This window comes from Aquila chrysaetos, chromosome 7 (genome assembly GCF_900496995.4).
Source record: "Aquila chrysaetos chrysaetos chromosome 7, bAquChr1.4, whole genome shotgun sequence".
Taxonomy (NCBI): Eukaryota; Metazoa; Chordata; class Aves; order Accipitriformes; family Accipitridae; genus Aquila; species Aquila chrysaetos.
Window position 1 is genome coordinate 6,697,148 of NC_044010.1, and position 11,651 is coordinate 6,708,798.

General features: G+C 45.1%; 1 protein-coding gene across 3 annotated transcripts; it reads right to left on the reverse strand.

Moving 5' to 3' along the window:
• Window positions 1-2,721: 2,721 nt before the first annotated feature.
• On the reverse strand, window positions 2,722-11,093 carry CLDND1 (claudin domain containing 1). 3 transcript variants are annotated; one of them, XM_030019852.2, is made up of 6 exons: window positions 11,002-11,093; window positions 10,281-10,458; window positions 5,947-6,246; window positions 4,603-4,710; window positions 4,076-4,213; window positions 2,722-3,967 (listed from the first exon to the last, which is right to left on the reverse strand). In XM_030019852.2, exons 3-6 carry the CDS (start codon window positions 6,233-6,235, stop codon window positions 3,747-3,749), a joined length of 756 nt encoding a protein of 251 aa, XP_029875712.1. In that variant the 5' UTR covers window positions 6,236-6,246; window positions 10,281-10,458; window positions 11,002-11,093; the 3' UTR covers window positions 2,722-3,746. The 3 variants fall into 3 exon arrangements, with proteins under 3 accessions (XP_029875712.1, XP_029875711.1, XP_029875713.1); XM_030019851.2 differs by having other exon boundaries at window positions 5,947-6,249; window positions 11,002-11,092; XM_030019853.2 differs by lacking the exon at window positions 11,002-11,093 and having other exon boundaries at window positions 5,947-6,185; window positions 10,281-10,908.
• Between the last annotated feature and the right edge of the window lie 558 nt (window positions 11,094-11,651).

An 11,651-nucleotide genomic window follows, 5' to 3' on the forward strand; every position in this document is an offset into this window, starting at 1 on the left:
AACCAAAACCCAAACGCCTTTCTCAAAAATGCACTTCAGAGCACTTTAGATGAGTGGAGAGGAGGCATTCATTATCACCATGGCAAAAAGACTGCAACAGACCTTCCTTTCATGAGGAAAGGACCACCTGGCCAGCACACAATCCAGAAGGAAAACAACCACCACACGTAGTTTCTGGCATGACAACAGATTAGAAGGGCCTCTTGGGTCATCCAAGACTCTATCACTTGCACCCACAACATATTATTCCTTTTGTAAGTGGCTAACTGTCCCCTTTACACAACAATTTTTTGTGTCTGCTCTATATTGCTTTTTTTATTGAAGTAAGGAAATGAGATTGACTATTCTCCTGTTTTCAGCGATCTCTCCTCTAATACCAGTGGGAGCTGCCTTTACAGCCACAATAATAAAACCCCTCTTCGCAGCTTCATTGACAAGCCCCTTCTCAGAGCCGTGTAAAGCAGGGGGAGAGGACAGGGAAAATGTCACTTTTCCTTTGATATGCCTTCTCTTCACTGGCCTATACAACGGTGTTAAGAGATGTGTGCCATTTCCCCTGTCCACACAGACACATAAGGACATCCCTTTTTTAGATCTACTTTGATCTCACTGTGTCTATCTGCCTCATCCCCATCTCCAACACTGAACCAGTATCAGTAAACACCTCCCATGGTCAGACCACAAAATACTGAGGAACACAATCAGCCTGTGACCTCACCACTTTCTTCCAGAGTTGGAGCACTCATCACTTTTTTGAGCAAGGGTGTCTGCATTTGCATATATGTATGTGACCACAAACATACATACAGGCCTCAAGCTTCCCTTGAATGCAGCCAGCCTCTGAATGCGGCATGAGGATCTGCTAGCGTGAAGGGCCTGTACCACACACTCGGCGTTAAGATCAGTCTCATCTGTTAGCGCACTTAATCGTCTTTCTTTTGTAGAACTACTTCATCCTCAGTGTCTACTCTGTTTTGCTGTCCTCCAACGCCATTTAGTAGACCCAAGCCAGCAGCCCAAGAATGAGTCTTGCTCCCTTTACACCCTGAACAAAGCACACAGTTACAAAGCAAGATAGTTACATGCAGATCCATCACCCCAGACAACAGAGAGGGCTAGCCCTCTTTCTGTATGAAATCTGCCTCTCGCTGAAAACCATTCTGATTAAGAAATCTTTACATGAGAGTGAATGAAAAAAAAAAAAAAAAAAAAAAGCAGCAACCCTGAAAGGTGACCCTCATTTTAGTTAAATGGTCCAAATCAAGGATCAATTAAAGCCTGTTTTCATTTCAGGGCAGAGAAAACCACCAGCATTTATCCAAGACACAGACAAAAGAAGGCAATCTTGTTTCTGCTGATACTTAAAATGATCAAGAAAGGACTGACAGCACGTCTAACATTCCCTTTTCTCTCCGTTAACAATCCTTCTTTTGGAAGCAAGCATGTTAACATTTGAAAACTGAGATTTACACTTCAGGAAAATAGGCGTCTCATACAAGAGGAGAGAGCAAGCGCACAGCATTCCCATTGCTCAGATTAAAATCAGACGATATGATTATTCTGTCAGCTCCTGAAAAAAAAGAGGAAAAAAACCCCAAACTGTACTAGACAAAATAACCAGCACTGTTTCCTCTCAAAGGGCAGAATAGCACCTTCCAGTCCTTTTGACCCAAGCTGAGGCCTGCATGCCCTATTATTTCTGACAAATGAGGAACAACAGAAGCTGAGCTGTTAGGCCTTATCTACCTAAGTCAGAGATAACTAATGACTGAAAAAGCACCATATCAGTACATATCAGCAGCACAGATTTTCATTTACTCTCAGATACTGCACAAAAGTACCACATCCCCTCTCATGGGGTTAGAATTGGCCTAGACATTGTACAGAGAGAAAGAAGCTGTTTGAGGAAGAAAGGTGAAAAATTACTCAACAGCAGGAGAAAGAGGATTATCTTGAACAGCCCACCACTGCTATTTCAGTGATCCTGGTTTTCATCATCATCCTTGTTTCATTTTGTAAAGATCCCAATGATGATGATAAAAGGAGAAGTAGGTTGATCCCTATCACACACGATAAAAAAAAAATAAAATAAAGAAATGATACTAGCAGATATCCCTGATCTTCAGGGAACTCATGACTAGGGCTGTTTGCTGACCCAGTAAACACAGCCTGGGTAGAAGCACCTATTGAAAAAAAAAAAAAAGCACAAAACAAAATAAAAAAACAGCCATGAGATAAAAATGCCTATTTCTGTGTCATTCTCATCAACAGTGTCTCAGAGAATCCTTAGCATCACAGACTTATTAATTTTGTCAGGATTTATTTCTTCTAAGACATACTTCTTATATTAAGCATTGAGTAAGGAGATGAGGGGAGTTAAGGCCTCAGAATTAAACAGTTTAGTCTTGGATCATTGTTTTCTAGATAAGGCATGGCACCCAGTCTGGCTAGAGTTGCAGTGATTTAGAAGTGCGTGTAGAAGTCATGAACTAATCAGAAATTAAGGGGTGTTGTGCCCCCCAATGATGAGCAGGAGAAAATTTAAAGTTAGCAGGAGCCCAAGAATTTAATTAAAAAAAAAAAAAAAAAAAAATCTTAACATACTTGTTTCTGGTGACATTTCCCTGCAAACAAAGAACGATCTAGAGATTGGCTTTTCTTTCCCCAAGTAAAATTCACTTCAGACCACTCCCTCATCCTCCCATCAGATTCATGCAATGGTGAAAATTTCTGAGGGTTTTTTTATTTATTATTTCATTTAAACAATAGGTTTGGGGCAAGATGGGGAAAGAGCAGCACCTTTTAAAAAAACCCTGTTGTGCTATATAGGATAAATAGGTGACCTTTAAAAAAATTAAGTTTATATATGTACACACATACACTAAACCAAATTAAAAACAAAAAACTTGTGAGGGGTCGTTTTCAACACAAGAGAGAGGAAAGCCTTATTTCACACGAAACAAAAGCACCACAAGTTAAGATTAGAGTGCACAATCACATGTAGTGCAGATACCAAATTAGCCTGGGTCCTGGAAGCAGTGTAGCTAGAGCAGCACAAAGCTCCACGTGGGCCAACTTATCCCGCTCCCTGGCAAAAGCAAGCACGTACTTTTGGATGGTGTGCTGTGCAGGCACTCCCACAGCCAGCTGCTCTGCCTGCATCAGTTTTGGCAGAAGCCACAAAAAATAGCAAACCAGTGAGAATAAGAGACCCAAAGCTAAGCTACAGGACTGATTTAGCTACAGTATTTCCATAACAGAGGTTTCTGAGTTCCCCCATGTCTCCTGGGCGCTCTCTGTAGGTGCTGCCTGCTTGGGTCACACAGCAGAGAGCTCCTGATTATTTATTATTTGTGCACTGAGGTTCCCATTCTTGCCTACCTGCATCTTTTCTTTTCCCATCTCTCTTCTACCTCACAACACCACTCCTGTTTCCTCCAGGCTGACAGGTTAATAAAATTAGGAAGGGGCATGTACACCTAACCAAGGGGATAGTCAACAACCAAATGAAGCTTAAAAAAAAAAAATAATAATTCTTAAAAAAAACAATTAAAAAACCTGTTCAAGTTCTGCAGACTTCTGTCATTTAGCCCAGAGGTCTTTGTCTTCAGGGCCTGCAGGCTAAATTGTCTCAACTGGCAAGAAGCATGCAGTACAAGGTAAAATTCTGACTAAAAGAAAAAAGTAATAAGGTCTGGGGGGAGAAGAGGCTATAACATGGAAACCCAATACTTCGGTAGCAGCACTTATGCTACACGGTACGCTTTCAAGAGAGTGAATTCCTTTCTGTTGGTGCGAGCTGCCCAGATGAAAAGAGCAGCTGCCATAAACTGCAAAGGTGCCGAGACACAGGCTAGGCAGAAGGACCAGCCAAATTCACCCCTCACATCATCAGGCAGGGGCAGCTTCTTATGGAGCAGCTCAATCCCAGCTACATAGCAGCCAACGAGGCCCAGTGTACAAAGTCCTGGGGAAGGAAGCAGCAAAGCACAATGAGCTCATCGTTGAAGTGCTCTGGCTGTCACTATGAACTTCTGGAGGAGGGAGGGTAAGTGGTGTATGGCACGAGACCCACCTGCTAGGAAATGGAGGACTCCAGTGGCAATGGCCGGGTAAAGGCTGCGACAGGCACATGCACAGAGCCCAATCAGAGCCCCAAAACACATGAGGCCGAGGCTGACAAAGGGCAGGAGAAACTGCAATCGCCAGAGATCTGCACATGAAAGAAACACACAGGACAAGTTTACTGAAGATGTGCTAGAAACTGGTCTTCTCCCATCATCTTACATTCCCTTCTACCCATGCTGCTTCTGCTTCATCAGACATTCTACACTCATAGCTAAAAAGGACCAAAGGCTCTACTGAAGAAGTAAGAACTTAATTTGTTAACTCCCAAATTCCTGTACTGCATTCATGTGCAAAACACTTTGCTAACACATCTAAGTTTTCCTTTTAACTTTGACCTACTGCCTGTGCTACTATAAAAAAAACAGTAAATGCAAAGCAAGATACTGATGCTTTCCTCACTAGTGACTGTATTTGAGAAAGTCTTTTTTTCTTTTTATCCTACTTGTCTACCTGCCAGAAGTGAAAGACACTTACAAGTCCGATTCAAATCCGTGCCACTATTGTGATTTCCAGGCTCTATGTACTTTTCCATAAACTGATCAGAGAGGGAAAAACTGATGCAGTTCGTAGTCATATCAGTTTCTGGGGGAAAAAAAAAAAAAAAATAAAGATAAAGAAAAAGAATTACCATTAGGTGTCTCCCCCATTCCGCTGTTCAATTCCGCCTTTCCCAACCATTTGAGCTGGGAAGCTCCTCAGAGTTCCATTTGAGAGAAAAAACTACCTCTCAGGACAGATCTGTAGGATGCCTTATCATAATGTAGTTAGCATAACGTAGTTATTACAGTGAGGCACAGCATACACACATGCAAAATCTTCAAGCTTACCCAGGTTATCCACAGAGAACTATGCCATGCTTGACAGACTGGGAAAGAAATGCGGCATATGATGCTCAACTACGTTGTTACATATTCTTGTACTCCCTTAACTAAGCTGTGCTTATCTCTTTGTGCAGAATGTAGTATCATACCAAACGCTCAATTAAAAAATGAGACAGAAAGGACTATTTAAAGAACAGAAAATACTCGCTTCTTTACACTAAATTTCTCCCCTCTTACGCTTCAGTTAGATTTTGCTTTGAGAATACTATTGAGCAGAGCTAGTTTAAGTGTCTTCCAAAATAAGTATTTTCAATGGGTGAGGTTGGGGGGGGGGAACGCAAACAAAAGTATTTCATGTAATGTTTTTTCTCCAGAAAGTGTTTGAAAGTACTTTTTTTTTTGAGAGGGTTCAAAATGAATGTACTTCACACACACAGTAAGTGTCCAAAATCTACTTTGAAGTAATTAAAATAATTGCTCACCACACTTTTTTAGCCCCCAACCATCGTGAAAAAGAATACAAATATTTCATTCTATATCCAGCACTACAATACAAGGAGTCCAAAACGTGCTGATGCAACAGTGGGACATCTGTGACATGTGAGCAAAATGACTGACTAGCTGAAAGGAGCAAGTGCCCCCTTGATAAAGTAGTATCTTTATTCCATTGCTGGATCCCAGGACCTCTCCTAAAAAGACAGAGACTGGCAGAGCAACTATAACTGTATCCCCAGTTGGACAGCAGATGCAAAAGAAAATCAAGTTATACCAGACTAAATTTAGATCGAGTATCATGTCAAATCCAGATTCTGTAGCACTGACAGCCGCAGACCATTTTGCCTTTCGCTTCTTCAACACTTTACTGTCTTTATTAAAAAAAACTACATAAGCTAGAAATAAGCCTTCTGGAGGAACAAAGTGGCATGAATGTGTTCTGAGGAAGTTAACACATACCACCCCAGGCAAGCTAGAGAAGTGTTAATTGCTCTGGAGATACCTGGTGGGCTGTACCAGTGAGAGTTTTTGGGTACAGTGATGCACCTCCGCCACAATCCAACCGTGCCGTTGCACCGGAAGAGTGCATCTGTGTACGTCTTCTCATCTGCCTCTTCACTGACAAATTCCTCCAAGATGCTCCTACCAGCTTCACTAACATTCTCAGCTGGGGACAGGGTGTGGTATTCGTACCAAAAGTCGGTGCCAATGGAAGCTGCCATATAGATGGTGGAGATGAGGCTGAGAACACAAGCAATTACTAGTGCTGTAGCAAAACGGTTATCCATCATTGCACCCTTGGCTGCTGTAAGGAAAGAGAGGGCCAAGTGAGTAACTCCTATGACAGCAAACACAAAGTTATCCTAGCAGCGTCAAACTCGTGATATCATTGCTATTACGCAGTGTCCCCTCAGGATACGCGTCTTCCTTTTCCAACATGCTGGAATCAAAGGAACACTGAGCAAGTCTACAGCACTAGTCAGCATCTGCTGGATTTGCGAGTTCAAGGCACAGATATCACCCTTCTCCCAGCCACGCTGCACTAGCTGCTCTCTGAGACAGCAACTGACAGAGCAACAGCAACTCTGTCCCCAAAGCAGATGTCACAGCTCACTGCCATTTGTGATCCTGATTGTAGGGAACCGCAGAGAATCCATCCACAGCGCCCAGGCAGAAGACTTATCTTTCCTTAAGAGATTACCAAGGGTAGAAGTTATTTTTAGCCTGCCATCCCATACGGCTTTCACAGCTTGTGTTTACAGCAAAGATAAGAACCACAAGCATGCCAAAAAAGCTCTTCCAGACTGTTCACAAAGGGCAGCGATGCCAAGGTGCCGGAATGCCTTAGGGAAGCAGACGAATGTATCTAGGCGCTAGAGACAGAACATGAAGGAGGCACCGAAAGACAAATTTGGCAATTATGATAAATGCTGCAATAATGCCACAATACATACAGTCGTATTTCTGAAGAACTAAATCAATGCAGGGGGGGTGCCCTGTTCCACAGGAACATGACAAGACCTTCCAAAACTGAAAGGCCTTCATGAACCGGCATGAGGACTTTGCTCTGGCTCCCTGTATTAGGGGTCATTTATGCCCTCCTTTGCAGGGTCGTGCTCACAAACGGCATAAATTCAGGGTCAAAGGAGGCATGGGAAAACACAGATACCACACATGCTTACACTTATGACAATACTGTGACTCTAATGAGCAATTGATCGCTAATACATGGAATGTTTTGCAGATAGTGCAATACGTCAGAGGACTCTCAGATGCCTGTTGTTCTCATGTGTTTTCTGTGCTTGATTAAGTTCATGGATTATGATGAATCAGGCCTGACGCACTTGCCAAAAAAAAAAAAAAAAAAAAAAAATCAATTGAAGTTAACTCAGCAGCTAGAGCTAGTCTGGTGACACGAGCTACTATCTAATCAGCTCTTGTCTATTGCTTTTTCTACCTCCCTTCTCCCACATACTTTGATCAAAATATTTTGGCCTAGTTTCTTTGCAACTGAATGAACCACAACTGGTAACAGCAAATGCCTTACAACACAACATTCACAAGGGAAAACATGAGTATTCAAGTCAGACCTGCCAGTAAGAAATTCTGAACTACGAAACAAGGTGCAAATTAAAGCAGGGAGTTTCAAAGGCACTGATTATTTGCTGCTAACAATGACATTCTTATTTCTTTTCCCTCCGATCTGCTCCTCTATTTGGCTGAAACTGGCTAACAGGGTTGGGGAGGAGAAATTATGTGTACCCATATTATTCCCTATGCTTAATTTTCATATTAAATGAGGCACGCTCTCGTAATATCTGTTCTTGAACTGCATCCTTAGCAGCGAGCAAGAACAGAACTGATTTTTGGTGAACTGACAAGCAGCACCCATTTAAAATACTGCAAAGTTTGCATACCACAACTGTGCTTAAATAATAATCCACAAGCTGTGAACATTTATAGGCTAGGACAAATATTGAGAGGGAGAAAACATCGCACCTGGGCTTATTTACCTGGAAGACATAGAATCAAGTGCAGCCTTTAAAGCAAATTCTCTGTGCAGCATTTAATTCTTGGTCATGTACTTCCATTCTCCTTCAATATCATAACATCTAGCTCAAGGTACACAGGACATTGGATGAGCAGAATAGGGAGAGAGCAAGCTGCTGTAAATATCTGACCTCACTATTCATCCCCACTGAGATTACTGAGGGATCCCTTCGCCTTCACAAACTTCTCACAAAGCAAACAGGGCAAGTGATGTCTCCAGGGCCAAAGCTGTGTTGCCCAGCTCCTGCCCAGCTGAGCTCAGAGCTGAGCAGATCCTCTAGGAACTCCCTCTCAGGGCAAGCAGCAGAACAGGCTGGCAAGCAGGCTGGTCTGGATTTTCCACTATATTGCAGTCACACTCACTGCAAGAGGAACCCTCTGCAACAGACTCCTCTCTTTAGAAAGGGCTCTCTCTGGAAGGACGAATCACAAGAACCTACAAGCTCCAGCCTCAGAGTAGTGTCTGGTGAAAAAGAACGTAAGCAGGACATTATTGGGCCATTGGTTTGCTGCCACTGCCTTTTAATATAAATACTTACAATAACAAAGTCCTATCAACTTTGTACCTAACATACAGAAAGAAAAGAACTGGCTCAAAAAAATCTCAATTTCAGATACAACATCCCTGCTGCCAGGTGCAGAACACTGGTGCTGGAAACATCCCTATCAGAGCATTATTAAAACTCAACCACACACTTCTGGGCAGCCTTCTGTGTGTTGGCATCATACAGTGGACTTGGCAGACTTGATGCCAGCTGGCAACCAACAGCCGTTCACAAGCAAAATGAAGGGTTAAACATCAAACAGTAAATTAAAGCACCATCCAGTGTTCACCACTCATTTGGTAAAAGGGACACGGCTATCTACTGATGTTCAATCCTTGTAATGCACAGCTCCAGGTGGAAAGCAGCTGAGGTGGCTACAGTCCCCAAAATCCAGCTGGTGGCTTTGTGTGGCATTTGTCCCAGAAAGAACACACATGCATTTTCAGTACAGACAAGACAGTGCCAAGGCAAGAGTGCACCCCCAATTCCTTATAATAAAGGTCCCCTCAATGCTTCTGCCTAACACTTCAACTGCTTACAGAAAGATGATGAACTCCACAACACTTTAGGCAAATTTTGAACTAGAAGTTCTTCCTGCCATAGTGCAGTAGACTTGACTACTCTGCCCATTCACTGTGTATATTCAATGCATCTTCGTTTACAGTAGACACACCCCCACTTAAATGAGGCGTCCTTTGCTCTGTTAAAGAGAGAACCCTCTTTCCAGCCCCAGGCAGAGCTCAATGGGAGTAGTAAGCATAGTCAGTAAGAAATAGTTACCAGAGAAGACCATGAAAAAAAGACACTGCACGTTTACGAGATTATGCCACACTTTGCAAAAGGTTCTGTGCAGAACAATATGTACCTTAGAATAAACTTACTTGCCAAAAAATAACATTACAACTACCAAAAATAACATTAATTATAAAGACATAAAGATTGATAACAAATAGAAATACTTTGTCTTTATAGGCTGTCAGGAAGAACCTTCATTGTTTTTACAAAACGTTTGTTCATATGTCACTGCCAGCACATTTTACTCTACCAGCAGAAGCTATTTCAAACAAGTTATGGCTGAAACCAAGCAACGCAACGAATATAAGACAACACAAGGCAGTAGTAAACAGGCACTCAAGCAGAAGTGCTTCACAGGATATTGTAATTACACTCATATTTAAAGAAGTGAGACACATAAAAATTTCAAAGCACCAGCTCATAAAAGAGAAGGCAAAGGCCAAACCAGCAGCAACATTCAAGGGAATGACTAGATGCATGCACTTCATAGAAGGGGAGGAAAAAAAAAAAAAAGGCAAGTCAGTAGAGCTGAAAAAGAAAAAAAAAAAAACCAAACCACAGCACAAAAGCAAGTATTCTAGCAAAAAGTCAACTGGAGAATGGATAAGCATTTTAAGAAATTACTGCACCATGGCAGAAGGGAATACAAAAACATGCATATTTTTATTGTGTTACAGCAATCAGTCCCTTCAGCCAACAGCGGGCCACCACATTTAAGAAACTCCTTTTACCTGACATCACAAAAGAAGGCGGCTGGGTTTTGCCGGCATTTTGTCAGAAAACATGCTTGCAATCTGACTGCTCTGTGGGAAAGCAGAATAGGCAGAAGGCCTCAAAGAAAGTGTAAATGCGGGGAGAGGGCTGGCAACACTACCGAACAGGATCCTCCTTTTAATACTCAGGGCAACGCAGGGTTAGGAAAGAATGCTACCAAACACTTTTTTACCTTCAGAGGTCCTCAGAGTCCCTCAGGACACACAGCTCCAATGATTGCAGGTCCCTTCAGAGACACGGTGTCGTCTGTGTCTTGTGGCAAGCAGAGAGCGTGAAATGCAAACTTCCTATCTGCCCTAACTGTTCCATTCATTCAGTTTCTTCAACACCACCAGTTCACAAAAAGTCATCTAGAAGTAGAAAGCAAACGGAATGGTTCGAGATCATCATCTCACCGCGAAATTATTTCACAGAAACCTCCCAGGCTTACTCATAAAGAAAAAAACATTAAGAAGTAAGGGGAAAAGAAAAACGACTTCAAAAGCCCTCAGGCCAACAGCACCGTGCCCCCCCCAGGATCAAGCCAGCACACGGCCAGGCCGGCAGCCGCCGCGGTAAGCGACCCCAAGAACGGCTCTCGCCCCCGGCCAACGCGAAGCCTCACAGCCCGCCGGCCACCCGGGCCGCCCTCCGGCACCGGCCGCAGCCGCCCAAACGGCGCCGACCCGCCCCCCCCCCCCCGCCTCCGCCGCCAGGACAAGGCAGGGGCCAGCCCGACCGCCCCGGCCTCTCAGGCGAGAGCCCTGCTGAGGGGGCGCAACCGCCCGGCGGGGCCCGTTAGCAGGAAGCAAACCCGAGGAGAACGCCTCGACCCCCCCCCTCCCGCCCTCAGCAACCGCCCCTTCAACGGCTACAACCGCCCCTTCAACGGCTACAACCGCGCCGCCTCGCACCCCCTGCCCGGCCCCGCCGCGCCGCTTCCGCCCCGCCGTGCCAGGGGCCAGGGCAGCGCCCCGCCCCTCTCCGCCGCGCGGGGCACGCTGGGGGATGTAGTCCTCCCGCCCCCCCCGTCCCAGAACGGCTGCGGCTCGCCGGCCGAAAAGCACCATGGGAGTTGTAGTTCTTCACGTCGCCCGCCCCTGCGCCACCGCCGCGGTGCCGGCTGGGAGCTGTAGTCTCCCGCCGCCTGCGGGGCGGGCCGGGCCGCCCTCACCTTTCGACGCCCGCCGCCGGGCAACCCACCTCGCCTCCTGCCCTCGGCCACCGGTGTGTGCGCTGGGCGCCCGGTGCCCGTCACCCCGCCGACACTCGCGGGCCCCAAAGCGGGACCCCGCCGCTGACGCAGGCTCGGCTCAGCTGGAACTGCGGCGGCCCAGTCCCGCACCTCCACACCTCAGCACCGCGCCTCTCACCGACCTCGTCTGGCGTGAGGCGCAGCGCCGATTAATGCCGAAATTGCACACCCGCGAGACACGGGTGCTTGGGATGGAGCTGGAGTCGTGGTCCCAACGTCCCGTACCTGCTGTAACAGCCGTGAGTTTTTACAGAAACACAAAACCACACTTCGCAAAGTCCCGTTTCTGCAATTTCAATTATTTGGTCG